This window comes from Aspergillus welwitschiae (genome assembly GCF_003344945.1).
Source record: "Aspergillus welwitschiae strain CBS 139.54b unplaced genomic scaffold BDQ94scaffold_20, whole genome shotgun sequence".
Classification (NCBI taxonomy): domain Eukaryota; kingdom Fungi; phylum Ascomycota; class Eurotiomycetes; order Eurotiales; family Aspergillaceae; genus Aspergillus; species Aspergillus welwitschiae.
This window is the reverse complement of record NW_020798714.1, coordinates 184,899-211,105: the sequence shown is the minus strand read 5'-3', so window position 1 is coordinate 211,105 and position 26,207 is coordinate 184,899. Positions and strand designations below refer to the sequence as shown.

The window sequence follows — 26,207 nt, the reverse complement described above, 5'->3', positions numbered from 1 at the left end:
CAGGTAGAGACCAAGCAGTGGCTTTCAGTCGCCCGTTCAGCTTCTCAAACTTTCTCGCGAATCCTTCCATCGATCCCTGCTGACACCCATTATTCCCCCCCCAGGGTTGGTCCTCGCAAACTTGGCCCATCCTGCCGCTAAACCTTTTTGACTTCCTACAGAGGGTTTCAAGCCGTGCGTGGACCGGGATCTTGATCCCTTCCATGCCTCGAGCTAGGTTCGTCGGATCATCACTTGACCTCGTTCTCCAATCATCGATTCGCTACCTCCGCCACGAGACGCGCCGATGGGCTGGCTGGGGTTGATGGGTGGCCCGACCACATACAACGGTACCTTCCTGACCGGTGGCACGATTGGTCCAAGTTCCAACTCCAGACGCAGCTCTGACCAGACAATTTTCCGCCCATGATGCGGGGTTCGCCCTTTTTCCCCCGGAGATGACTCGCGGCTGACGCATTCATGAGTCGGTAGTATATATTAAGCTACCACCACGCTTCCCTACGTTGCGACTTTCCCTTCTCCTTTCCTTTCCCGGAGCAGCCACGCTTCGTTGTTGATCAACCGCCGCAATCATGTTGATTGGCAACATCTACGTGATTGCGAGCGTCGCCGTCGTCGGCGGCGGCTTGTTTGGCTTTGATATTTCCTCCATGTCCGCTCAGCTGAGCGAGAATTCCTATCTATGCTATTTCAACCAGGGCCCTAAGGGTCCTCCCTTCACTGACGATGAGGACTGTTCTGGTCCCACATCCCTCAACCAGGGTGGCATCACGGCAGCCATGGCAGCTGGATCTTGGCTGGGTGCTTTGATTTCAGGTCCGCTTTCCGATCGTATCGGACGTAAGACGTCCATCATGGTCGGCTGTGTCGTTTGGTAGGTCAAACTCTGGAGCTCGTGGCGGTGGTTGCTAACCCTGCCGCAATGCCTAGGCTGATTGGTTCCACCATTATGTGCGCTTCTCAGAACATCGGTATGCTCGTTGTTGGGCGGGTCATCAACGGTCTCGCGGTGGGCATTGAGTCTGCTCAGGTCCCCGTCTACATCAGTGAACTTTCGCCACCCTCCAAGCGCGGTCGGTTCGTAGGTATGCAGCAATGGGCCATTACATGGGGTATCCTCATTATGTTCTAGTAAGTGATCGCGGGTGGGATCTCTAGTGGGACTAAACTAATGCAGTCAGTATCTCGTATGGCTGCTCCTTCATCGGGGGACAGAAGTCCTACAACTACAGCACTGCTTCTTGGCGAGTCCCCTGGGGCCTGCAGATGCTGCCGGCTGTTTTCCTTTTCCTTGGCATGCTGGTTCTGCCCGAATCTCCTCGTTGGCTGGCGCGCAAGGATCGTTGGGAGGAGTGCCATCGGGTCTTGGCTCTCGTCCACGCCAAGGGGGATCTCAACCATCCTTTCGTTGCGCTAGAGTTGCAGGACATTCGGGATATGTGTGAGCTTGAACGTCAGTTCAAAGATGTCACTTACCTTGACCTGTTCAAGCCGAGGATGATCAATCGCACGTTGATCGGTCTTTTCATGCAGATCTGGTCTCAGCTGACCGGCATGAATGTGATGAGTACGTCTTCGTTTCCCCGTCTAGTCGGTTATTAGAACTGTGCGCTAACGAGATGTTTACTTTTGACAGTGTACTACATCACGTATCTCTTTTCTATGGCTGGATACACCGGCGATTCCACCCTCCTTGCCTCCTCCATTCAGTATATTATCAATGTGTTTATGACCCTCCCGGCACTGATCTGGATGGACAAGTGGGGTCGTCGCATGCCATTGCTGGTTGGCGCAGCTCTGATGGCCATCTTGATGTATGCCAATGGTGCGATCATGGCAGTTCATGGTGTTGTGGTGCCCGGGGGCATCAATGGGGTTGCAGCTGAGTCCATGCGTCTTCACGGCGCTCCTGCCAAAGGTTTGATTGCTTGCACATACCTCTTCGTCGCGTCGTATGCGCCTACCTGGGGTCCTGTATCCTGGACGTACCCCCCTGAGTTGTATCCGCTGCGGCTGCGTGGTAAGGGAGTGGCTTTGTCGACCTCAGGTAACTGGGCGTTTAACACTGCATTGGGGCTGTTTACACCCACTGCATTTGAGAACATCCGCTGGAAGACCTACATCATGTTTGGGGTGTTCAACACTGCCATGTTCTTGCACGTGCTGTTCCTGTTCCCGGAGACTGCAGGAAAGACGCTCGAAGAGACTGAAGCCATGTTCGAGGATCCCAACGGCATCAAGTACATTGGCACACCAGCCTGGAAGACCAAGATGAAGACCCGGCAGGTGGAGCAGTTGGAGCACGGTCAAGTGGATATAGAGTCCAAGATTGAAACCCGCCACGCAGAGACCTCTGAGACCGCTCCCAAATCCCAGGAGGCGACAGCATAAGGCGAGAGGGAAGATCAAGGCAAAGGACAGTAAGGTGTATGTAATGTGTGTGCTTATTGGATGGATACCCTAGGAGTGAGTGATGCGATAAATTGTTTGCAAGACCAGAGGTAATGGACTGAGGATACGGGAACGAGAACAATGGCAGCATGAACAGACCGGCTAATAGAGAGGCGTAGTTCCGTAGTAATATGTTGTATGCAAGTGCTTGTTTATCTTGCTTTGCAGAGACTGATACCTCTCATCTAATACTACCATTCACTATCCTCTCGAAACCTAAAAATAGACGACAAAGCAAGCAAAGTAGCACGTGACCATCCCTGGAATGTAACCCCCGACACGCAGAGTCCACGACTCAGCCATTGTACCTGATGATAACTACCTGATTTGTTAATGACCGACACATAAATCCAGCAGGTATGTGGCGTATATAATCATTTCTCAATTGACACTATGCTAATCTTTAATCTTACCTTTGTCGCTCCATCAACAGCCACCAACCATCTAATCTACACTACCACCAGCCTAGTGCCGCCCATGTTCACCTCATTGGGTGGGGCGCGAACGCGTCTACTACGCGTGCCCACAACATCACCAATCCGTCACCAAGGCTTAGTCCCACGGAACCAGAACCACCCTAGACATTCCCATTCCTACTACTCGACTAAAGGCGCATCATACACACCGTCCAATAAGCCACGCAGGATTGCATTAGCTAGTGCACTTGGTGCGCCTGCAGTATGGTGGTTTAATACCAACACAGACACTAGTAATACGCCTACCAGCCCCACAAATGGCAATACAACAACCAATACAAACACAGCCAATGATGCTCCATGTCTTCACCACCCACCATCAGCAGATCACTGGTTCGCGGAGACAGGTCTCTCGGAAGAAGATGAAGTAACGCGGCTTATATCGCGAGATGCGTACTCTTTTCCCGTGAGGAATGTCCCCGGCGTGAGCAGATATGATGGCGTGCAGGTGGGTTCGAATGACCCGTGCGAGGACCGGTTCGTGCATGGGAAGTTTGCGGCGCCGTGGGGTGATGCCACTCAGGGGCCGTGGATGGCGTGGGGGGTGTTTGATGGACATTTGGGAGGTCAGATGGCTGAGGTGTTGAGGGAGAGGTTGTTGGGGTTTGTGCGGTATAGATTGGGGTTGCTGAGTTCTACTGGAGGTGATGTAAGTGAGGAGGCAGTCCATTGTGCCATTATGGATGGGTTTGTGAGTCTGGATGACTCTATTGTCAAGGGTGCGATGGAGTTGCCGGAGAGTGAGATGTCGTTGGCAGAAAAGGTAAAGAGACTTGCTCCTGCGTATGCAGGCTCTTGTGCTTTGCTCTCGCTGTATGATCCTGCATCGCGCATGCTGCATGTCGCATGTACTGGTGATTCACGTGCGGTGCTGGCTCGAAAAGGAGCTGATGGGAAATGGGAAGCCATCCCTCTGTCTGTGGACCAGACTGGCAAGAATGAAGATGAGATTGCCAGACTTCGGGCGGAACACCCAGGGGAAGACGACGTGGTCAAGGGTGGCCGCGTGCTGGGTCTTGCGGTCTCGCGCGCTTTCGGGGATTGTCAGTGGAAATGGCCGTTGGAGTTTCAGGAGGATGTGCAGAAAAGGTTCTATGGTCCGGCGCTGCTGACGCCGAGATATCCGGTTCACACGCCGCCCTATTTGACGGCGGAGCCGGTGGTTACCAGCACTAGAATAGGAGGTGGAGAGCCGGCGTTTCTGATTATGGCGACGGATGGACTGTGGGATATGATGTCTAGTCAGCAGGCCGTCGATTTGGTGGGGAAGTGGTTGGAGGGAGATGACAAGAGCAGCAGGCCCGGGATGAAGTCTCCTGGACGATTTGATTTTAGCCGGTTTTGGAATGGAGTGGATTGGCGATTTGTCGAGGGACGGACTGCCGTTCAGGATGAGAATGCAGCTGTGCATTTGGTGCGCAATTCTCTTGGAGGGAATCATCATGAGATGATAGCTGGTCGGCTTGCTTTTAGCTTTCCGGCTTCCCGGCGGGTAAGAGATGATGTGACTGTGCAGGTGGTCTTCTTCCATGAAGGTCCACATAAGTGAAGAGTAATCTTTCTTGATATATCACTTCAAATATAGAACCCAGTATATCATAGACCTGACTGCTTGCTTCTACACCTCTCTCTAACCCCCCGACTAGCTTCCTGGGCCAGCGAAATAATCTCCCCCTCCAGTCCCTCAACCAACTTTCCATCAACAACCAATATCTCCCCATCAACCATGGTCAAATCCACATCCCTCCCCGTACACCCATGAACCACCGTCGTGATGACACTCGCCCCGTCCTCGTCCTCCCAATGCCACGGCGCAGCCCCCATCCCACCCTTGCCATACGGATCCAGAACAACCAAATCCGCCTTCTTCCCCACCTCCAAGCTCCCAATCTCATCTTCCAGCCCCAGCGCCCGTGCCCCATTAATTGTAGCCATCTCCAGCACCGCCTCCGCCTCAACTACCCTCGCATCCTGACATACCCCCTTATGCAGAATCGCAGCCAGATGCATCTCCTGGAACATATCGTAGTGATTCGAGCACGGCGCGCCGTCTGTGCCTAACCCCACATTTATCCCTTGTTCATGCCCCAGCATGGCCGGTACCGGCGCCACCCCAGACGCTAATTTCAGATTCGAGCTCGGGTTATGTGCGACGGACGTGTGCGTTGCACTAATCAGAGGTAAATCGGTTTCAAGATCAAGGTTGACCATATGTGCTAGCACGAGGTTATGGCTTTTGCCCTGCTTATCTTGGACCTTGGGACAGAGCTCCGTATCGCGAATGAATTCCATCGCGCTGCAACCATATACATCGTGGTAGATCTCTAGGTCTTTGGGTGCCTCAGCGCAGTGCATGGTGAGTGAGATGCTATGCCTTGCGCAGGTTTCTCCCAGCTCGCGGTATAGTGAGGCCGGTGCACCTCGGGGAGTCCCTGCTGCAGCCCAGACGTGCAGTCGGTTATTATGCGTGCCGTGGTGGGCTTCGTGAGCAGAGAGGAGCCCGGGAATGGACATGGCGAGGAGGTCTTGGTCGCGTGGGTCGGTGATGGATAGTTGGCGGTTGGTTTCGGGGAACTTGATGAGTTTGCCCTGCATTATCACATGTTAGTAAATATTGATCTGGGATGGGAGAGAAGTAGAGGGGATAGATATGTCTACCAGGCAGCCCCTAATTCCCATCTCCCCGACAGCATCACAGACACTCTCCCATCCCGCTCGGTAGGTCACCATTGGGTCCAAGAAACATGTCGTCCCCGTCTTGAGCATCTCCGCAATGGTGAGCCGCGCAGCATGGTAGCCGTCTTTATCTGCGTAGGATGCTTCGAGGGGCCAGATTGCATCGCAGAGCCAGTTGTGGAGGGGAAGATCTTCGGCTAGTCCGCGGAGAAGGGACTGTACTAGATGTGCGTGGATGTTGATCAGTCCTGGGAGGATGATCTTGCCGGTGCAGTCGATGGTTGTTGTGTCTGGGGTGAGAAGGTCTGCGGGGACGGGAGATACCCCGATGGCGGCGATGCGGGTGTCACGGACGAGGATGTAGCCATTGCGGATTATGTTGCGGTCGGGGTTGACGGTTATGATCGTGGCGTGGGTGAATAATGTTCCTTTGGGAGGATTCGAAGTCATCTTGACTGTGAATGGTGCCTTGAGAAGGCAGAATGAAGAGTTGAGGAAGCTCTTGTAGCTCTGGTGGGGATGTGGATGTGGGAATCCTGTCGATCTCGATAAGCAGTCCTCGGCCGAGGGTCCAGCCATTGCCGATGTCAATGCGTGCATCCACGGCTTATCGTTATCTGATATCACCGATAACGGTGATATTAAGAATACTATACAAGATGAGCTAGGTCTGCTTGTGATGGGAATGGGACCACTATTCTTTTCATCGGATCCCGCTATGGAGTCCAAGTCAAGCCCTATCTCCACTGAAGAGTCCCCGTCCCCCACAACTGGGGAAGTTCTGCACGCTTCATCCAAGTGGGGATACTGGAAGCACTATCTTACTAGCAGGGATGGCTGGATTGGTGACTATGTAGGTGTTCACTTACTCTTCTCGGTAGCCCTATTAATGTATACAGGACTACATGTACCTGGTTACCCCCAATATCTACCCCCTCAACAAGCGCTACCAAGGTGTCGAACCGCCTTTCTATGGCCTCAACGATGAGGTCCCCATTTTACTAACTATAATCCTCGGTCTCCAACATGCCTTGACCATGATCGGCTCCGTGGTCTCTCCTCCTTTGGCCCTCGCAAGCGGCGCCTTCTACCTAAACTCTGAACAGTCGCAGTATCTCGTCTCTGCGGCATTTATCACCACCGGCATTGCCACAGCTCTGCAGGTAACAAGGGTGCACCTGTTCAAAACACCATTATGGATTGGTACAGGACTGCTCTCTGTGGTCGGACCAACGTTCGATGTCATCGCTGTTGCCATGAACTACGCCGACACCAGATACAACAACGGCTCGTGTCCGACTGACGAGAATGGCTCTCGTCTCCCCTGCCCTGAAGCATGGGGCGCAGTCCTGGGTACCTGCCTATGTACGGTCTGGATCCAGATTCTCATGTCACTGGTGCCGCCAAAGGTGCTAAATCGCATCTTTCCCAAAGTAGTCACAGGAAGCCTTCTGCTCTTGGTTGGCGTATACCTTATCTCGAGTGGCATGGAGAACTGGGGAGGGAGTTCAAACTGTGATGGTGGGACAGGATATTATGCCCTTTGTCCTAATGTGGATGCTCCGAGACCACTGCCATGGTATGTCCCTACCCACCCATGTCATGTTCAATGCTAACAATCCCAGGGGCGACCCCAAACTGATCGGCCTCGGCTTCAGCGTTTTCGCGACCATCATCTTCGTCGAATTCGTCGGCTCCCCACTAATGAAATCCGCCTCAGTCATCCTAGGATTAGCAGTGGGATGCGCCATCTCCGGGGCAACAGGCTACTGGTCTCGCGACGAGATTGACGCTGCGCCAGTGGGTACCTTTCTATGGGTGCATACCTTCCCACTGTCTGTTGACGGGGCACTCGTTCTCCCGCTGCTTATCATGTTCGTCTGCGAGGCTGTCAGCTGCATGCCGGATATTCTGGCCACAGCGGAGATTTCCCGTGTCGATATCGAGGGACGGGAGTTCCACAGCCGTATCCAGGGTGGGATCTTATGTGATGGACTGGGGAGTCTGATTAGTGCGCTGGGCACTGGGCTGCCGATGGTTAGTCAGGCGGGCAATAATGGGGTTATTTCCTTGACTGGGTGTGCTGTACGTATTCTCTCCTCTCCTGTTTTACCCTCTTCAGATGCTGATTATATAACTATAGAGTCGACGAGCGGGATGGTGCGCTTCCGCATTCCTCCTACTAATGGGCATTTTTGGCAAATTCGGCGCTGTCTTTGGATCCATGCCCCCTTCTGTCCTCGGAGGAATGCAGGTATTCCTGTACAGCACGATTGTGGTGGCTGGTGTGCGCGTCCTCGGCTTGGTGGAATTCACTCGACGCAATAGATTCATTCTTACTGCGTCGCTGGGAATCGGCATGATGGATATTGTCTCCCCCAGCTGGTTCAGTTCCGTGTTGGCGTATAGCGGGCCAAATGTGCATTTGCAGGGGTTTGAGCAGGGGATCAATCTAATTGTTGAGACGCCGTTTATCATTGCCGCAGTGGTGGGTGTGGTGCTGAATCTGGTGTTGAAGGAGGATGAGAAGGTTGATACGGTGCTGCCATAGTTGAGGTCCACTTATTGACTACTTTAATCTGTTAGTAACCATCTGTCAATGTTTACAAATAGCAAATATAATAATCAAGTTATAATGTTTAAACACGCGCTCATAATTCTCCTTGCTTATCCTAGCTATCCCACTAATAGGTAAAATCAATCAAGCAGCCTGCTCCATCATCTTCAACTTCTCCTGCAACGCCGCAAAATTCCGCTTCATCGCATTCGCATTGAACTGTTCCCCGGTAACAAGCGGATACTTCTTCTTCGGCCCCTGGATCAACGCATCCTTGCACGGCTGATTGAAGTAGGCGATACTATATCGATCGCCGAAATAATCACCTGGCTCGGATGGCGCCTTGACGCGATGAAACGTCGACTTGAATCGATCATCCGACCATGACATCAGCAAGTCCCCAATATTACACACTATATCGCCGGTATGTGCCTCCACTCGCGTCCATTCATCCCCTATTCCGAACTCTGTTACCACTTCTCGTCCGGGGCAGATCTCCAGTCCGCTTTGGCCTTCCTTTTGGAATAGGAGGGTCAGGAAGTCCCAGTCTGCGTGGGCTCCAGCCCGATGGTAGGTCTTCCCGTCGGGTTGGTCTGGTAGAGCGTAGTAATGTAATAGTCGCATGGTAGTTTGTTCGTTTGGTCGTGAGACATCATGACACTTGATGAAGAAGTCATCAGAGAAACCGAGGCCCCGCGCGAAGCAGATCATTAATCGCTCGGAGACTTCCTGTACGCGATGCATAAATGTGAGAGATGTATCCTTGAAGCCAGGAAGATGCGCGTCGCTCATCCACAGGTCGGTCATGTTTTCGCCAAACTGCAACTGATAAGATTCCTTAGTGTCGGGCTGGCCCGTCGAGGGCCGTACTTGGGCTTTCTTCTCCCATCCTACGTTGTTGGCGTTCCACGGGACAGTCGCTTTGATGTCGTCCGGGAGGGAGAAGAAGCGCTCTGCAGTGGAGAACATGTTCTCGATTTCGGAGATGGAAATGCCATGGTCCACTAGGGTGAAGAAGCCCACGTTCTCGGCGGCGTGGACGAGCTCAGCGGTGATTTCGTCGATGCGGTGGTCGAAGTCGCGCAGGGAGATGCGGGGGATGGGACGATCAACGTATCTTGTTGCCATTTTTTGTAGCTTGAAAATTGCATTCAACTTGATGATACTATGATGGTGTTGATGTTCAGGGTATAGTTATAAGGAATGAAGCTAAGACCGTCAGCTCGGCCGAGCTTATCAGCGGGGAACTGCGATGTCGGCCGCTTCCCCGCCTTATCAATCACTGGCTGGTCCAACCCCAACCCGGCCGAACAACAAACCACTTTTCTCCCCATCATGAGCTCCATCCGTCGACGCCTGGCCTGTGTGGAGTGCACCCGGCGCAAAATACGCTGCGACAAGGTTGTCCCATGTCGCAATTGCACCAGGAGGTAAGCTTCCCCCAATCTGTTCCTGACATCGGCTAACTCCGACAGAGGCATCACCTGCTCTCGCGCCAGAGGTACCGATGATGAGGTGGACCGATTACAGGCCCGTGTTCAGGAGCTTGAAGCTGCTCTGAAGGAGGCCACTGATCCACAATTTCAACCTAGTCCTCTACCCAAATCTGAGATCATCCACAATGCCAGCAATACTCCTGTCTCCGAGACGGTGGAGACCCCCGAACGTGAGATGGCGGACGCCGCCACCATACTCGAGTTCCTTGCCTGGGGCCGACGGAAGAACCCGGACTATCACGATATGCTAGCTCGCAGAGATGGTGTCGAGCATCATTCCCCTGGCGACGTGACGGCCGAAGGAAGCGGCGATGAGCGGAACCCCGAGGTTGCCTCCGCACTAGCCTATCTCCAGCTCCTCCTCCCAGATCGCGAGCTCATGCAGCAGCTTGTCTCCTACCATTGCGACTGCGTGCTTTGGTATCACGGCTCTTTTCACTCTGTCCGTTTTCAAGAAGAACTGGACGATTTCTTCCGGCTCGCCAATGGTCACATCGCCCATCCCCGCGTCGACCTGCAATGGGTCGCGCTTCTCTTCTCTGTCCTTACCGGCGCCCTCGCTTGCGCTCCTCGCATGACCGCTCAGGCATGGGGCTTTTCTGAATGGGAGCAGACTACTCTAGCACAGAGGTGGTTCAAAGCTGTCTCGACCTGTCTACACCATGCCGACTTTACCGCTGTCCACTCGCTCTACGCCGTCCAGGCCATTGCCACTCTTACCATGTCTGCTCATCTCCTCGGCTTCTCTAACAGTCTTTCCGTGCTACTTGCAGCCGCTACCCGCATCGCCCAAGGGCTGGGCCTACACCGTCTCGGCTCGGAAAGAGAAACGGCACCCACTCCTGTCATGATTGACCGCGAAATCGGCCGTCGTGCATGGTGCCAGCTCTGCATCCAGGACTGGTTCTCCATCCCCTTCTCCGAAAGCTACCTCATCCCACGATCTTGCTTGAATACTGCACGTCCTCGGAACTGTCGCGACGAAGATATGCTGAAGCTGCCTGATGATGAACCAAGTGTCGCGGGCTACTCCAGGTTCTTTTACCAGGTTGCAGCTCTTATGCCTTCATTGCAGGACAGCATGGCTGCGTCGAATACGTTGTATACACGTTACGAACAGGTTCTGGAACATGATCGTCGATTGCGCAGTTTAGCTACCCAGGGTCTCCCACTTTACCTCAGGAATGTTCCTGTCGAAGAGCATCCGGAGTGGCCAAAATATGTCCTCTGGGCAAGACGTAGCTTGGCGATCAGCTCGTCGCATAAAATCATCATGATACATCGGAAGTTCCTCGAGCTAAGCTTCACAAATCCTGTATTTGCCAGAACACGTCGCACGTGCGTTGCCGCCGCCCGAACAATCATCAAAGAGCAGAAAGAGGCGATCCATGACGGCGGACCGGTGCTTTGGATTCACCAGGCTTTTAGTGTTGCTGCTAGCGTACGCTTCCACTTACTACCCCGAAGTCACTTCATCATTGGCTAATAAAATAACAGATAATATTATGTCTTGACCTCTTCCACCGCACCACCTCCGACCCGGAAACAACCTACCACCGCCAACTCATCAACGACGGTTTGGAAATCCTCTCGCACAGCGAATCAAACATGATCGCCCGACGCGGAGTGCATCTGCTCGAGGCATTGCTAGCGAAAGAGCGCGACCGTAGTAGTCCGAAACATTTACCCTCACCGGAGCAGGATGCAGATCGGGACTTGGATCTGGTGGGAGTGATTCGGAGTTTCTGCGAGAAGGGCCGCTGGCAGAGGAGTCGAACGGCTTCACGAGATGGAAGCCAGGGCTGGCCGCCTGTGGATCGGGGATCGAGTGATAGGACTGGACAGGTACAGACGCCGGTAGTGGTCACGTCGCCGACATTGGAGAGGCTGTCCATGTCGTATGGGTTGGAATGTGCGGAGAGTTTAGAGGATATTTTGGTCTTGGCGGCGAATTATGCGGCTTGACTGACAAGGGTGGTATGGCTGGCAGGGACTGTGATGTCTTCGGTCCCTGCTTACAAAACTTGAGGATATGTCTGCATTTATGCTTTGCTAGGCAAGTGTGCGTTACGATATAGATTGTGGATATGTTACGTAGTGTACATAGATTGCGATTGTTTAGCATGAAAATACTTTATCGGGATTCACATTCTCTCTAAACAAATCTAAACCTCTCTTCAACACCACCAGATGATGCACATCATCTACACCCTCCCCTCTACCTCCTCCTGCATCGGAATAATCTCGAACGCCTCACTCTCCCTCCCCCGTTTCCACCACCACCCACCCTTCCCTCCCTTCCTCATCTCCTTCTCTATTCTCTTCGCCTCCTTCCTCTCCCTCTTCAACTGTTTCTTCTCCCTCTTCAGCCTCTTCTTCTCCGCCCGACTCACCCTCGGAAACTCCGACTCCGGGCCCTGCAACACCCGCCCCGGATGCACCACATTCAACAACGCCAGCGCAATGAACATCGGCACCGCATCAAAGACATATTCGTATGCTTCATGCGTCAGGACGGGGTTATTCGGGTCCGTGCCTTGTGCGTATTGGCACAGTCGGAAGATGATACGTATCTGTACCGTCCGATCATTAGTAAAATTCTCTAAGAAAGAGTAGAAGGATAGAGGGAAGACATACGGTAATCATCCCCAGCGCAGAATACATCACGTAGAATAGCCACCGCCACGGGAGGGGCTTATGTCTGCTCATGCTCATGCCTACCACACCGCCTGGACTCAAAATCCCCGCCTGTTCATAGTGGATGAGTTTCCGATGGAGATGGATGACCAATCCAGTGAAGATCAGGACGAATAACTCCTGCAATCCAATTCCACCCATGTAGATATGCACGCCTAGCATGATTCTGCTGGTCGGTACACCCGTCTCGGTGGTGATGGCTGCGCCGCCGAGCTGAACGAGGAAGGCGAAGATGTCGAGCCAGACGAAGAGTCGGCCGTAGCGTCGGGCGGTGATGCCGGCGAGTTGTTGGTCCGGCGTGAAGAAGTAGATGAGTCGGCCGAGGGTCATGTAGAGGAAGGCGTTTATCCCTGTGAGGTTGGTTAGTGGGGTAGGGAGGGGAGAGAGGGGAGAGAGAGGGACGGACAGAGAGGAGCGAGGAGGAACATGATCGTGTAGACGGTGTCCCAATTCGAGTTGTTCTGTTGTCGTGTGAGGAGAGCACGGAATATAAAGGCGATTAGTTCCCAGGTTGCGCCCATCATGATGACCCAGGCGTAGCGCTGGAGGTGGTTGTTAGTCGATTGAGATTAAGGGTCTGTATGAGGGGCTTATATGTACCTTCTTGTAGAGATATGCTTGTACCGCGTGGCAGATGAGGGTTAGGCCGTATAGCACGCAGAACAATACTGCGGCAGCTAGAGAGGGAACATAGAGCAGGATACTGTCACACGCTTCTGGAGGCAGGTAGCCATTCTTCCCTGGCTTGGGGTTGGTGCATGTTTGGGTTGAAGAGGCCAAGGCACTAGTAGCAGAGGCGATTGAAGCTGTTGTTGTACTCATGGTAAAGGGTCTTGACTAAGTTTCAATTGTTTTCGATGTCTGATCTACTGGCCGAGATGCGGCACGATCTAGGTCTATATACACCTCACTCCGCACCCTACAGAGCCTCGCACAGAGCCTCGCCATCAGGCAGGCATGCAATTGATGAGCCAACCTGTTTCATGTCTGCAAGGCAGACGAATAAAAGCCCATTCTGGTGGTGATCGTGAATATTAGGAGGGATCTGGCCCGATGCTTGGCAATCCTCGAAAATATACGAGCAGATGCCAAGAATAGATTTGTTAGGCAGCTAACCACGCTTATCCTAGACTGGCATAGTGTTGCTCTTCTTAGACGCTCCAGCCAATCATACTAGTATTTGCTAAGAATTTTCGCCCCATCAAGAAACAGAAGCTTGTGAACAGCCACCGTTGTTTCCTAGATCTTACCATGATCCTTTTATTGTGTAGCTGCCGTATGAGAACTGGAATTATCTTTCGTTCTTTCATGTCCAGAGTTATTTTCTACAGAATAGTATGCAAGCCGCGAGCAAAGACGTGGCATTCTCTATATATCCTTCTGCCCCGGGATAGGGATGAAGATATCGTCCAACATATCTCTGTCATTAATCAAATAGTATCTCGTACTAAGCATTGTCAACGTTCCCATAGTGTAGGGTTTGTAGGTAGTCTAAAACCCCTAGCATGAAAGAAAACTATGACGGAGAACAGAGACCCCAGGCCTACCAATCCCGACCACCACCTAACCAGAACATCAGCGATCTCGACCTGACTTAATTATGCCAAAAGTCCTGAATTGACTTACATTTCAACTATTATCTCACCAATTAGGCACGCACTTGCCCTGGGCAGCGTCGATGCTCAGATCACATTTCTCCCAAGGGCAGCATGATCGACAACCCTCCCATGTGCAACAGTATTCGCCAGTGTGGTCGGTGCAGTCATCGCCTTTTACAACCCAGTTATTTCATGTCAGTTTGGTTATGAGGGAGCAACTACCCACTTTGGGAAGCAAGACCTAATAATGCTCCAGCGGGAACTTGGCGGTCGCTCAGGGGAACACTGGCCGCACTGGCCGCACCAATGGCAGTGGTGATTGCGAGAAGACTGAGAAACTTCATCTTGGGGATTGAGATGGTCCTCGGCAAACAGAGATGGGTGTGTAGGATTAGCGATGTGTCGATGGAGGAGAAAGGTTAATGGGTTCCTTGGGGATTCTTATATGTGTCTGGAATTGCTAGGGATCTCTATGCTTGCTCTATCTATAATGATGCTTTCTTATTGAATGAATGAATGAATGAATTTGTTTGTGTGTGATGCCTGGAGAGGATGGTATGGACTAGACGATCCCTTCATTGGGTATCGTGGATAGCAGATCCCCCGTGAAGGGGGCGATTGCAATCATGAGGCAAGCGTGCGGGGTTGAAGTGGGTCAAATTGAATACCCATGGGATCTGCCTCTCCTTGCTTATTGCTTAGTTTAATGGAATTCATAGCTGGGATTGGGAACTGTCGTGTGGCTGGCTAGCTTGATTTCCAGCCAGACGTTGCTCAAATCGACTGTATGCTCTGAAATCCGGTCCTTCGGCCGCTGGTTAAAGAGAACTCTTTCGTGAGCTATACAGAAAGTTATTAGATATCAGTCCGACATGTATATGTTGCGATAGTACTCTAATCTATGCTACATTCGTTTTGGCGGTGTTGCCAAGCTCATCATTTGTGATAACGGAGCAGGAGATACTAATTCTGACTGATCTACATCTGTAGGGCTGTGTGATCATGGATTGCATATGTCCACATTGGATGGATGCAGCACGGTGATCCGTTACTGTATCTAGTATTTATCCCCGCTAAGAGCTGATGCCCACATTTTTCCCGCCAGATTGTTGGCAGGTACTTGTTACAATACAACAATACTTAACAAGAAACGTAGTAGCTTTGAAGCTTTGTCAGGGTTCTCGGGTAAATCCTTTACTTCTTAAACGAAGGTGTTATGCATTCTCATTCTGCAGTGACAACCACCCACCCAGGCCCGTATTGACCTGCAATTTTACTAAACAGGTGCATAGAGTTGCAGATTGATTTGCCAAAGGGGATCTGCCAGAGGGGCTAACACTACCCTGTCTGTGATAGATCATTCGAAAAATGCAGTAGATTCGGGGATCTGCTTATCTTTGCTACCCAGATACATGGACCAATAGCCAAAGATTGTCAATGGGACAATTGTGGTTGTGTAAAGAGTACCGCAATCTGTGTGGTGCCCCATACCCCATACCCTACGGAATTCTTTACCGCTGACTAGAACGCGCAGCAATTTAGAAAAAGCAACGTAGTGGGGTATGGGGGAAGTCCGTGTAGTGGAATTGACGGGAGCGGAGAAACTATTGAGATCGGGGAGGAGATAACGAATGAAGAATTGCGTGATATGCAAGGTGAGATCAGGTATCCTCGCTTGTGATCTCGTATCACAATATGTTGTGTCGATCCTACAACAATGGACCGTCAGGTTAGACGGGGTGAGTATGGTTGCTTCTCCTATATTTTTGATTGGCCTTGCACGCTCTGGAGATTTAGTGTCCCTGGTGATGGCAACCTCAAGTGATCTGCATCATGTCTAGCCATGGTCGATGGAAGCTTTTCCTATCCAAGGCGGAAGCCGGGTGATCCTGGGCGATATGGATGAGATCCAAATCCCGGGATTGCATCCGGCTTACTTTTTCTGCTGATCGATTCAGCTGAAATTGACATCAAACTACACATATGGCCGGACAAGCCGATTCTCCACCTCTGAGAGAGTCGACGATCGGGGTTGGTTCATTAATGGACCGGATGACTCGGGTACAGAGTGTTCTCTGATTGGAGAGAAAAGGGTCCCGCTTTGGTTCTCATCGGGATCTACTGTTCCCACCCGCAATAGTAGTTCGGCGATTGATGCGGCTGAGGATACTGATCCCCGTGTCTTCTCAGTAGACATCAACTACATAACCTTCAGGCTTAACAGCTTATCCTCAACTGGATGATCCTCCCCTGCACAATGCCCAGTTACGGTGGAGACTCAAGAACGATCAGCAAAGGCTGAGGGTTTGTGATCAGATGCGCATAGATCACACCGCTGAACATTATTTCTTCTTTCGCTTTTGGACAAGTACAGGTAAACTAGGGAATATAAGAAGGCAGTGCTGCATTAACGTCACCTATCCAACTAGCCCTCAGTGCACACCCCACGCCGCAATACCCTGGAGCCTTAGAACTCAGAATCTTCTGTTTACTTGAACCCCCGAAAAGAAATTCCTACATCATGAGAGCTTCCTTCCTCATCGCAATTTCTGCTTTCGCCGGTTATGTCACAGCGGCTAGCCTTCCATTAGGAGAGCGGGCAGATTCGGATTGTACGGTAGCAGGTGAATACTGCTGTACATGGGAAGGGTGCAAAGATTGTTGTGGAGAATGCGACCTACGTATTGACTCAGCCCAGGGATATTGTTTATTCGATTTTTGGTAAGACATACTACAACTGAATTGATGAATTTAATTATAGAGGGGCTCACCGACCCTGCGATATAGAGCTCAAACTAAGGCAGTGGATCCTGCCAATGTTGTACGATACCATTGAGGCTTGGAATGGAGAGCGTAAGCTAGGTAATTCTGATGGTCGACTGACCCTACATTGTCATACTAAGTCAATGAATTGTCAGGCTTGTACATCCATTTAAATCGCCAACACCTGTGCTATGTTGATCTCGGTCCACTTGGGATGTCTATAGTATTTTCGAGTTCCAGGAGCATCTACACTGAGAAAGGGACTTCCATAGGGGAAATCAGAGAGCTTCTTGGTTGTGGTTGATTAGCATTCAACGTATGGCTCTGCGATGAAGTCAAGTATCCTGTTACAAATGAACGTTTCAGTTAAACATATATACGACTTAAATAGACCCTATGTCGAATATAATGAAGCTACCCGCTTACACAAAGCTCATTGAAGTTCATCCGGATAATATCTTTGCAGGGAACGGACGTTAGAAACTTAGAGATGAAAATAACAGGCAATTCAGCACCAATGCAATTTGTACACCCAACTTGAATTCTGCATGTCAGAACAGACATTGAGGTAACGACAGACAGGTGGAACAATAAGGCGGCTTATGTTACAGCTCACAACAAGACGATCTGAATAGGTGCAGTATGCAAATTGCATAATAGGGCTTCGTAAGTCATCCCTTTATGTCAGTCCAGCCGCATTGAGGTTTTCAGAAAGGCGTTCTTGGTGTGGCCTCTTTTCTGTTCGCAGGACGTTATCGGGCTTCGCCCAGTAAAGGTAGGCAGTCTCCAAAAATAGGCCCATGAGAGTAGTGAAACTGTAACAAGTCAGCAATGAAGATTGACGGGGTCTCTCCGAGTCACTTACAATGCAATAAAACTAAATGCCTCGGCAGTATAGCTTCGGGAGCAAGATACTTCTCCGATCCAGCGGTTCACGCGACAGGTCCTCCGGTTGAAGTTCAGAGCGAGCAGGATGAACGAGGTGAGCCATCTGCAGTGGTAAGCATTTAGCTTGAAAAGCCTTACCTATATCATTCGATAGCTACTTACAGATAGGATATGATTGCGTCAGTGACAAGTAGTGGGATAATGTGCCATTTGGCCCGACGTCCGAGGCAGCTAATGCCTACAGCTAGAGCTAAGACGACCAGACTCGTTGTAGCCTGTACCAAGGTGAGAACGAGACCTGATTATATACATCACTTGACCAACTACTTACAATGACAAGAGAAAAAATAACGCTGAGTGTCTTGTTGTTCTCTTGTACAGCCCAGGCTGTAATTCCCAGGACGATGATCGAGCTGATGGCTTGGATCGTTCGGGCAAACCATCCTACTAGCCCCAAAGGATGGCCAATATAATCAGTCATGACCGGTGATTTGATATGAAGGGAAATATACAATAGAGGAAATGTAAAGATTAGATGTGTCGGAAACTGCACAATTGAAGGTAGGGGTAGTTTCCTGTTCCGCTATCCATCCTGGCGCGTATATACTATCCGCCAGAGTCTATGATCTCATCGGTTGTGGGGACGCGACCTCAACCATGGACACAAGGATTTGCTAACCTAATTATATGTGCGTGTAATGAGACACACATGAGCACATAGAATAAAACGGGCAGGAATTAGGTCATTCATTAAATTGTGCAGTTGACGCCACACTAGTTCCAGATGGGGCATTTACGCTCGACGGGTCTAGACCACGACGGCTAATGCAATGCAATATTCTTGATGAGACGAGACGCAGAGCGCAATATAAACAATATAAACATTAACAGCCAGCTCAATGTCAGGGCAATGAGGGCGAATTGCTAAATTGACAATTTGCAGTTTTTGATCTTTTTACACTGGGCTGCCACAACCCCATGATGAGAACTGCCGTAGCGAGCGCGTTACTTCATTAGCATCCTGCTCTTGCGATACAATCCCGGAAGTACCGTTGGCTCTCATTGCCCTCCGAAAAGGAGACATCCCGTGTGAGGGCTTCGGTAGATGCGGCTCGATCCAGCCCTTCATATGGTCCACCATCGCGTTCATGACCAGCTCGCTCCATACCTGATCGATCGGTGTGAAAGGGCACTCAAAGGTCCAATCCACATAAATATTTGCAATGTTTGTGTTCTCATTTGAGGCATTCTTTCCTGCTTCGAATTCTATTGAAGGCGTATGGAACAACACCTCGACAGTCCCGCCGTAGGCAGTCTTCCGTGCCAGGCGCTCGAGATGACGTTCCAGGGCAGTGCATTTTTCATCGGTGAAATGACCTGATTTGCAAAGAGTCCAGCTGGAAACCGACATGTTCTGTCAGTATAAGACACGACAATTGGGGCCAAGTCATCAACCGAACTGACCTTCGATCGTCCGTACTGATATGATTTAACCAGTCATCCAGCCATCCGGCCAATATAACTTTAGGGTCGTCGTTATCGTGGTCAGCCGAGTAGCTCCAAGAGCGAGGTTCAGCTTCTCTGTCTGTCAGGAACTTGGCCGATGCGATTCCGGATTTTTTCGTGCAGTCAACCCAGATATCGAAATCAATGAAGTTGTTGTCTTGGTTGACACTGTGCGTCCCGAGTATTTGCAATGATGCTTTGGGTGGCGAACTCAGCTGCTGCGTCAGAGAAATGCTGTCGATATCCACAGGAAGAGCCATAGTTCTTCTTTTTCAAAACCTTCGTTGACTCGAAAGGTAATATGACAATTGGAACAGGAAGAACAGTAATTAAGTAGTTCGTGGAGTTGGAATCTCTAAATGATGGATGACGGATGATGGATGACAGAGGACAAAGCACAGTTTGCGTGTCTTTGAGTCACCCTTGCGGGCTTCTCAGACGGCGGACCCAGCCTAGTACCTAGTTTCCGTTGTGTATGTTAGTAGTGAGTCATCTGGCGTAGCGTAGTAGCGAGTCTCTGATCCCTGTACGTGATCCCTGTACGATCTGACATGGTTTCTATCAGCATTCATGTGAAGTACACCCGGGTCGCTTATCCTCGGGTTTACTTGACGATGACCATTGCTATCACTAAAATGAGCATTAGGTTGTACGAAACCTCGCTAGTTACCGAAAAATAACAAGCAGGTGGTAAATGATGCTTCAAAAGGATCGGTATCAGAAACCCATGTAGTTTTATGGCCACGGCCTAAGGCCATCAAATGATGCCTGAGGCGGTAATGCCAGAGAGACAACCGGATGGAGAGACTCGTGAAGTGCCTATATACTAATACATTTCCACGAGTTGAGCGTCCTTCAGCTTCTCATTTTTGTGCGTTGCTATATATTTTCTTTCCCACCTGCTATAAACCGGTTACGTTAAAAGGCCAGGTTGTCTCCTCATGCATAGTGACATCTAAGAGACTCGTGTAATATCCGCATCATGCCCGGTCCACTTTCTATTGGCTTCCGGGCTTTGATGAGGCCTGACAATAGCTGATATGACAACTTGACAATTATATTGGGCCCTTGGTGATGATGAGGAGTGAACTCGAGTGGTGCGACAAGAAGGCACCCTGGCTTGACCCTAGATTATTTACGATCTGTCGACATGTTTATGTAGCACACTAACGCCAGTGATGGCCGAACTAACATCTGCACAGTGGGCCATCCATGGTCGAATGTCCAATCAATGGATCAATCATATTCAAAATCATAACTTGATTATCGCCATGGCAAAAAGCACTGGTACAAACGTGTCCTCTAGAACAAGCCCGGAAAGTACCGATTGTACCAGCAGCGGACGGCTTGCAGACTCAACTATCGTGCACAATCATTCCATCGACTCGGTGAGAGGACCGATTATAGGTATCCTCAAATGTTTCATCCTCACCAATGCATATTCTGTACGTTGTTCTCGCGTAGTATTCAGCTTGGTCAGCAAGCTCGGGTGCCACCTCGCCATACGCGCGGCAAAGGATTATCCAGCAGCGAACAAGAACATCCATTGCCAGTCCCCACCGCTTGACTTGTAACTTTCTACCTTCCTTATACGGGACTTGCCAACCTTCAATCACGTAGCCAAGTGACTCCAGCGTTCTGATAGCGTATCCAATGGCTTTCCGCCAACGGCCGTGGGTGGCATGCACCTCTGCCAAAAACAAGCCTGTTTTACAGATCCCAAGACGAGGCACTTCCAGGGGTGATCGCCGATACGTTTTCTCGATCATAACAATGACGGCTTCTGTCATAGTAATTGCAACACTCTGTTCCTGGAGGCTGAATGAGGACCCGTAGGCCTTAGCTACGATATTCATGGACGAGTCCGAAGCAGCCAAGAGTTCTCTCCGCTTCGCCAGATTGCCTTCTCCGGTTTCGCGGACATCCTTACAGATAACGCAGTCACATTGGAATCCCCAATATTTCTGGTATACATCTTCTGCAGTACCATCATCCACAGGTGTTCGGTACCAGAATTTGAGCTCCGTGTCTGCGGGAAGATCCTGTGTAGCGCGAACTACCATCATGTCCCCGATGAATGCACGGTGGGTGTTCGGGTAACAGGAGTGATTTACGTAAGATGCGAGACGCCAGACTCCACTGGAATCAAAATGTTCCTCCTCGGTGTGAGGTTCCCTGTTGTCAGCATTAACCCTGGCTATATGCGCTGTACGTGAGGTGGTCGAGCAGCCGAAACCATTGAGGGACATTATTCGCTCAACCAGGAAACTGGAAATATTAGTCTCATGTTGCTTGCGCGAGGGGAAGTACTTACGTATCAACGACAGGTGAACCGTCGACCTCAGAGACGCCCACCAGTGTATATGAGCCGTGGTACAGGTCATTGAATGCTGGAATCAACGATGGATTCTTTTGCAGCTTTCGTGCGATGAGACTATTCAATTCGGCCTGGGTTCCCACTTTCATACTGTTTGTGTCGGCGTACACCAATATCGAAACGTTGGTATTATCGCCGTCGTCATGAAAGGCATGCGCAAAGGCCTTTTCGCATAGGAGGAGGTCGCCGGCACGGACCGCCTGTGTTGTAAACAAACCACGTCCATGGGTCGAGGGTCTCACGGCAACAGGGCCAATGTACGTTGCAAGATCGAAATGCGGGGGCTTAAGCTTCGTTGCCTCTTGCTGCATTTGCTTAAATGGATATTCGCCAGTCCGCTGCTCGAAAAGCCGTGCTGTGGCTCGAGCAAACTCGCTTTTAGCAGTGGCGTTGCGTGGATAGGCCTTGCAAAGGTCGACGTAAACATCACAGGACTGCTGATATCTCTGAAGATAGTAAAGGGCCTGGGCTTTACGGAACAATGCTTTCTCAACGAATTTGTCCTTGGATAGGATGTGCTCGACATCACGCAGGGCCGCGTCGAACTGATTCGTTTTGAGGAACGCCTGAGCACGGTTGAGCCTTGGGGCAAGCTCATCCTTGGGACTCATAGAACAATCTAGAGCCTTGGAGTAACTGTACCTTGGTTAGCGTTGCTTTCTAGTCTTCTCAGATTCAGGTTAGTATGTACCACTTTAGAGCAAGATGATATTCCTTAAGCTCGTAGAGATTATTCCCAGTTGTCCTCCAGGAGTTAGCAGAGCCACGATCTTCTGACTCGTCCCTCCAGCTCGCGGGTACCAGAGGATCATTCTCCAGGATGAACCTGATATCAGAAAGATGGTCGACCCGCAGTCCATAATCACCATCACCCATTACTTTCAGGAAAGGCTCTTTTATGAGCATGATTGTCCCATCAACGAGCCGCCCATCAGTAACGAGGTCCCTATCCTGGTTATACAATTGCAACGTAAGAACGTCTCCTTCCTCATCTTCTACCACAGCCATAATCCCCGTCTTTCTGAATGCTGGAGTGACTGCTCTCAACAGAGTGTAAGAGCCACGATGATGAGTCTCGATGGTGAGATCTTTAATGAGGGCCTTCTTCAAATCACTCAACGCCGCAATGGAGGGTGGGTACGCAGGAGGCACGAATGAGGTGCGAATAGCATTCTTGTCTACAGGTGAGCTAGTCTCCGCGAAGTAGTGATGAATAAACCGCTTAATTATTTCGTCGCGGGACTTTGTCGGCTTGGCTGGCTGGCCCTTGCGAGACTGAGCATCTTTCAAGATCTGTCTTTGTTCCTCCAGGAATTCCATGTATTTAGGTATCTGTGAGGTGTCATGGCACTCCATGTTGGCAGTTGATTTAGTTCAACGTATGAGGTCGGTGTGACTTTTTAGGCGATGACTGAACTGTTGATGAACGAGGGCTCCAAATGAGAACGAGGATGAAAGTGGGAGAAGAGGGAGGGAAATCTCTCTTCAACGAAATTTGAAGAAAGTCGGGACGTCAGTGAAAGCAAACGAGTGGTGAATGCAAACGCATGAGTGTAACCGCAACTTGCCGTGCTTCGATGCTTCACCAGATCAATCGCTCTCTCTACTTCGCCATAATAGAGCCTGATTGTTTCACAAATTAAAACATCTCTGAACACACAGCTAGGCACCAAATCAGCCTTCACTACGTTGATATATCTCTTCACTAATCGTTCAGTTTGGGTGAATGGCATCACCGGCATTATTGCTATGATAAAACTTAGCAAGTTGATGAAACCCAAAGTAACACTCAGATAGCGACTAAATCCGTTATATATGCTGGCCTAAAATATCGACAGTAATACTGGCTTAAGCCCATTAAAACATTTTGTAGCCAATGAATAACTGTAGTCACATCACATCTTGTTCGGTCCCTCTTCTCCTCTCCTCACCAGCTCAAGTCGCACAAACCTTCCAAAATGAGTCCCATCCACCCCACAGAGATAATCCCCGCTGAATTAAATGACACGCACATCAGAGACAAAAGACTGACTCATGTATCAACAATCTATTCTCCATAGATTCTACATTGTGAGTGATGGAAATGGATGCCCCTGCCGATCGCACGCTAACTTCACCGCATCGCCCGTGTACCAGAATTAACAATCTATTAGGATCGTCGGTCTGGGTCTCCCCATTCTAGTCTCCATTCCAGGATACTTTCAAGCCAGACTAATTTTGTTCGACGGCCGTTGTTCCTTAAATTTTCCGCGGGCTAAGACATCAAATAGCAGTGATCAATCCCTGGCTGGGTGTGAATAACGGGGGATCGGCTTACCTGACATGATGTGATATGCTGTGGTGTGGATCCTTCAACGTATGTACTACTGTGTATTTTATAATAATTGATGATCAATATAGTGTGTGGTAGACCGTTCGAGTCATGTTGACAATGGATATTGCCATGGCTTGGCCAGCTATAATATGGCTTTGTTCTAATACTTCGGGTTGAGATTGCCTTATGAAATTGAGGCACAGCTAGATTAAGATGTAGAGTAAGTGTACCCCGCTCGGGAAATCCTTCCGGTCCATGGTTTTGGATATACAGGCCTCATCAATGCAATTTCGGCAAATGTTATTCCCGGTTTCCAGAAATCTGGGAATTGCGATTAGGGATATGCAGGGTGCTGAGTCCAGGGTTTCGCGCGGGTCCGCAGGTGCTGATGCGAACATGTCCAGGGATTTGGGGAAGTTTTCGTTTCATCGCCGTGGAACGAGATTTTCGGATCCACTCTGGCTTTACGATCTAAATGCACATAACATATGGCAAAGACCAGTTTACAATTGCTGTGATTGTAGTGATAGTTGTTTCAGTACGATAGTAGGGTAGTATTATTTGCATTAGGTTTACTCTATCGATCTATGGCTATTCGTCAGACTTCGTAGATGTTTATGCCGATGGCGTGGCTTATCGCATCCATTTCAGATGCGTCGCAGATGAGCAGTAGACTTTTTCATCTCCATTATTACCGCGGAGATGTCTGGCCGGAGCCAAATCCTATGACACCATATTCCTCGATCCTGCATGGACAACGCATGCGAGGTTCCTCGTGTCTGATGAGTGCACGGTGCTGGGGTCGGGGTGTAGGCTGATCCCTTCGTCCAGCCGCGCTGGGTAGCCCTTCGTATCCAGGAGGCTGCTGCACTGTTTGTAGGCTCGGAACCGACGATCACCCTAGCAGTACATTTCACCGTGGCCATACGTGGTCGGCGGAGATATCTGTCGAGTTTCCGGTACGCGGGCGGTCAACATCCTGATCAATCCGGGTGGTTACCGCGATGCCCTGCAGCTCAACATCGGAACTTCTCCGACTTTCATCGGCCGCAATATGAGCGTTCTTGGAGGCCAGGGAGCTCAATGGATCGTTGATCTGGCGAAATCCATCATTATTATGGGTGGTTCCGTTGGGGAAGTATAGCTTCGTGCCGGATGACGGATGGGAACGGGCTTTGGAGACTCCGCTTCGCACTTTGCCGAGGAAGCCCTGAATCAGCGGTTTCATGAGTGGGAGACAGCCACAGATGATGGCGACATCGAGTTCGAGACAAGTCCAGACGGATTCTTTGGCACTCGAGGCTGTAACAAGTCAGTCGTGAGGGTCAATGGTGCTCCACAAAAAAAGATGTAACTCACAAGCCAAGTCGGTGGTCACAAAGGTACGGAACTCAATCAGACGCATCAGACTGAATATACAAACCCTGTTCAGTTGTTAGCGCCGAGATTGCATGCCTTCCACAGGAATAACCTACAGTCCGCCCAGCGAGAACACAAGCGTCACAGCAATTTTCTGGCGAAAAGTAATCTGCAGGCCCCAAACGATAGGCGTGGGTAGACACAGCACAATGACATCCTCAACCAAAGAAATCGCTCCCATTGCCTGGAAGAAGGATCGCTGACCGCTCATGCAATGTCCCTTGAGATCCTTGTTATAGTAATACTGAACCGGCGTACATTGAAATATGTTGACCAACAGCGCCGTCAGGGCCCAACAGGCGATAAAGGCAATCAGAACGTTCGAGATGATTGCATATGCGCGCACCGTTCCCAGTAGACGCTTCAGAAACACGACGATCGATATCTTCACAAACGCAGCCGACGGCGCCCAAAACTTCTGTATCATCCATGAACCCTGTATCAATTTCGTGCATACGTTAGTGGGTGCCCACAGAGAACCAAGTGTTGCCATTGAGAACATACGAATTGGATACGTTGCCGTTCATCGGCCGGCAGAGAGCTAACTGGTAAACCCACGCCATTGAATGCAGCTATATGACAGAGGAAATCAGTATTCACCCGGGCGGCCAGCTATGCAGAAGAAAGAAGTGCGAGCAACTCACTGTCCACAACAAAGGCGGTTGCGCAGTAAGAAAGAAGCAGGCCCACGCCCATCAACCAGTCCTCCACTTTCAGACCGGCCGTGGTAAAGCGCCGCGAATACAGACGCAGGACATACGAAACGGTGGCCAGGGCAGCACCAATGATGGGCACGATGGTCAGAACATTCTTCCAGTATCGATTCTCTTCGTAAGTCATCCTGCACGGCCGGCGATACGAGTCAGCGATGCAGGGAGCAGCGACCAGGCGGGTCAGGCGATTCCATATAAGTTTCCCATTTCAGGGAGGGGGGAAGAGGGGAATTCGCGGTCTTTTGTGGTTCTGTGCAGGAAGGATCCGAATAAATG

General features: G+C 50.5%; 11 protein-coding genes across 11 annotated transcripts; 4 read left to right on the top strand and 7 right to left on the bottom strand.

Annotated features, from left to right (window-relative positions):
* Nucleotides 1–572: 572 nt before the first annotated feature.
* On the top strand, nucleotides 573–2,391 carry BDQ94DRAFT_171387 (sugar porter family MFS transporter; the record flags this gene model as incomplete). The annotated part of the gene is made up of 4 exons (XM_026771752.1): nucleotides 573–874; nucleotides 931–1,131; nucleotides 1,182–1,567; nucleotides 1,637–2,391. 4 exons carry the CDS (start codon nucleotides 573–575, stop codon nucleotides 2,389–2,391), a joined length of 1,644 nt encoding a protein of 547 aa, XP_026625149.1.
* Nucleotides 2,392–2,874: 483 nt separating this feature from the next.
* Nucleotides 2,875–4,517, top strand: BDQ94DRAFT_179905 (PP2C family serine/threonine-protein phosphatase). The gene has a single exon (XM_026773507.1). It carries the CDS (start codon nucleotides 2,929–2,931, stop codon nucleotides 4,474–4,476), a length of 1,548 nt encoding a protein of 515 aa, XP_026625148.1. The 5' UTR covers nucleotides 2,875–2,928; the 3' UTR covers nucleotides 4,477–4,517.
* Nucleotides 4,518–4,523: 6 nt separating this feature from the next.
* On the bottom strand, nucleotides 4,524–6,059 carry BDQ94DRAFT_179901 (amidohydrolase; the record flags this gene model as incomplete). The annotated part of the gene is made up of 2 exons (XM_026773506.1): nucleotides 5,586–6,059; nucleotides 4,524–5,516 (listed from the first exon to the last, which is right to left on the bottom strand). Exons 1-2 carry the CDS (start codon nucleotides 6,051–6,053, stop codon nucleotides 4,524–4,526), a joined length of 1,461 nt encoding a protein of 486 aa, XP_026625147.1. The 5' UTR covers nucleotides 6,054–6,059.
* A 262-nt stretch (nucleotides 6,060–6,321) lies between these two features.
* BDQ94DRAFT_171384 (permease family-domain-containing protein) lies at nucleotides 6,322–8,154 on the top strand (the record flags this gene model as incomplete). The annotated part of the gene is made up of 4 exons (XM_026771751.1): nucleotides 6,322–6,456; nucleotides 6,503–7,182; nucleotides 7,229–7,688; nucleotides 7,747–8,154. The coding sequence occupies 4 exons, from the start codon at nucleotides 6,322–6,324 to the stop codon at nucleotides 8,152–8,154; spliced, it is 1,683 nt and encodes a 560-aa protein (XP_026625146.1).
* A 150-nt stretch (nucleotides 8,155–8,304) lies between these two features.
* On the bottom strand, nucleotides 8,305–9,288 carry BDQ94DRAFT_171383 (uncharacterized protein; the record flags this gene model as incomplete). The annotated part of the gene is made up of 1 exon (XM_026771750.1): nucleotides 8,305–9,288. One exon carries the CDS (start codon nucleotides 9,286–9,288, stop codon nucleotides 8,305–8,307), a length of 984 nt encoding a protein of 327 aa, XP_026625145.1.
* A 75-nt stretch (nucleotides 9,289–9,363) lies between these two features.
* BDQ94DRAFT_179898 (Zn(II)2Cys6 transcription factor) lies at nucleotides 9,364–11,771 on the top strand (the record flags this gene model as incomplete). The annotated part of the gene is made up of 3 exons (XM_026773505.1): nucleotides 9,364–9,590; nucleotides 9,636–11,097; nucleotides 11,154–11,771. 3 exons carry the CDS (start codon nucleotides 9,364–9,366, stop codon nucleotides 11,619–11,621), a joined length of 2,157 nt encoding a protein of 718 aa, XP_026625144.1. The 3' UTR covers nucleotides 11,622–11,771.
* An 89-nt stretch (nucleotides 11,772–11,860) lies between these two features.
* Nucleotides 11,861–13,175, bottom strand: BDQ94DRAFT_171381 (RTA1 domain-containing protein; the record flags this gene model as incomplete). The annotated part of the gene is made up of 4 exons (XM_026771749.1): nucleotides 11,861–12,229; nucleotides 12,294–12,703; nucleotides 12,760–12,895; nucleotides 12,954–13,175. 4 exons carry the CDS (start codon nucleotides 13,173–13,175, stop codon nucleotides 11,861–11,863), a joined length of 1,137 nt encoding a protein of 378 aa, XP_026625143.1.
* Nucleotides 13,176–17,393: 4,218 nt separating this feature from the next.
* On the bottom strand, nucleotides 17,394–18,083 carry BDQ94DRAFT_171380 (MARVEL domain-containing protein; the record flags this gene model as incomplete). Its single annotated transcript, XM_026771748.1, has 4 exons — nucleotides 17,394–17,529; nucleotides 17,580–17,705; nucleotides 17,765–17,877; nucleotides 17,934–18,083. The coding sequence occupies 4 exons, from the start codon at nucleotides 18,081–18,083 to the stop codon at nucleotides 17,394–17,396; spliced, it is 525 nt and encodes a 174-aa protein (XP_026625142.1).
* Nucleotides 18,084–18,490: 407 nt separating this feature from the next.
* On the bottom strand, nucleotides 18,491–19,473 carry BDQ94DRAFT_50072 (uncharacterized protein). Its single transcript, XM_026775921.1, has 2 exons — nucleotides 19,067–19,473; nucleotides 18,491–18,999 (listed from the first exon to the last, which is right to left on the bottom strand). The coding sequence occupies exons 1-2, from the start codon at nucleotides 19,366–19,368 to the stop codon at nucleotides 18,558–18,560; spliced, it is 744 nt and encodes a 247-aa protein (XP_026625141.1). The 5' UTR covers nucleotides 19,369–19,473; the 3' UTR covers nucleotides 18,491–18,557.
* An 87-nt stretch (nucleotides 19,474–19,560) lies between these two features.
* BDQ94DRAFT_160158 (TPR-like protein) lies at nucleotides 19,561–22,841 on the bottom strand (the record flags this gene model as incomplete). The annotated part of the gene is made up of 4 exons (XM_026769179.1): nucleotides 19,561–19,766; nucleotides 20,469–21,363; nucleotides 21,449–22,121; nucleotides 22,177–22,841. The coding sequence occupies 4 exons, from the start codon at nucleotides 22,839–22,841 to the stop codon at nucleotides 19,561–19,563; spliced, it is 2,439 nt and encodes an 812-aa protein (XP_026625140.1).
* Nucleotides 22,842–24,712: 1,871 nt separating this feature from the next.
* BDQ94DRAFT_171377 (uncharacterized protein) lies at nucleotides 24,713–26,058 on the bottom strand (the record flags this gene model as incomplete). Its single annotated transcript, XM_026771747.1, has 5 exons — nucleotides 24,713–25,101; nucleotides 25,159–25,223; nucleotides 25,275–25,654; nucleotides 25,723–25,790; nucleotides 25,863–26,058. The coding sequence occupies 5 exons, from the start codon at nucleotides 26,056–26,058 to the stop codon at nucleotides 24,713–24,715; spliced, it is 1,098 nt and encodes a 365-aa protein (XP_026625139.1).
* Nucleotides 26,059–26,207: the final 149 nt, after the last annotated feature.

Excerpts from the sequence above, each read along its gene's own strand:
- BDQ94DRAFT_50072 (XM_026775921.1), bottom strand. The coding sequence starts at position 19,368 with ATGGCTCTTCCTGTGGATATCGACAGCATTTCTCTGACGCAGCAGCTG. Across the intron at positions 19,000-19,066 it reads ATCAGTACGGACGATCGAAG|CTGGACTCTTTGCAAATCAG; the intron begins GTCAGTTCGGTT and ends GTCGGTTTCCAG.
- BDQ94DRAFT_179905 (XM_026773507.1), top strand. The coding sequence starts at position 2,929 with ATGTTCACCTCATTGGGTGGGGCGCGAACGCGTCTACTACGCGTGCCC.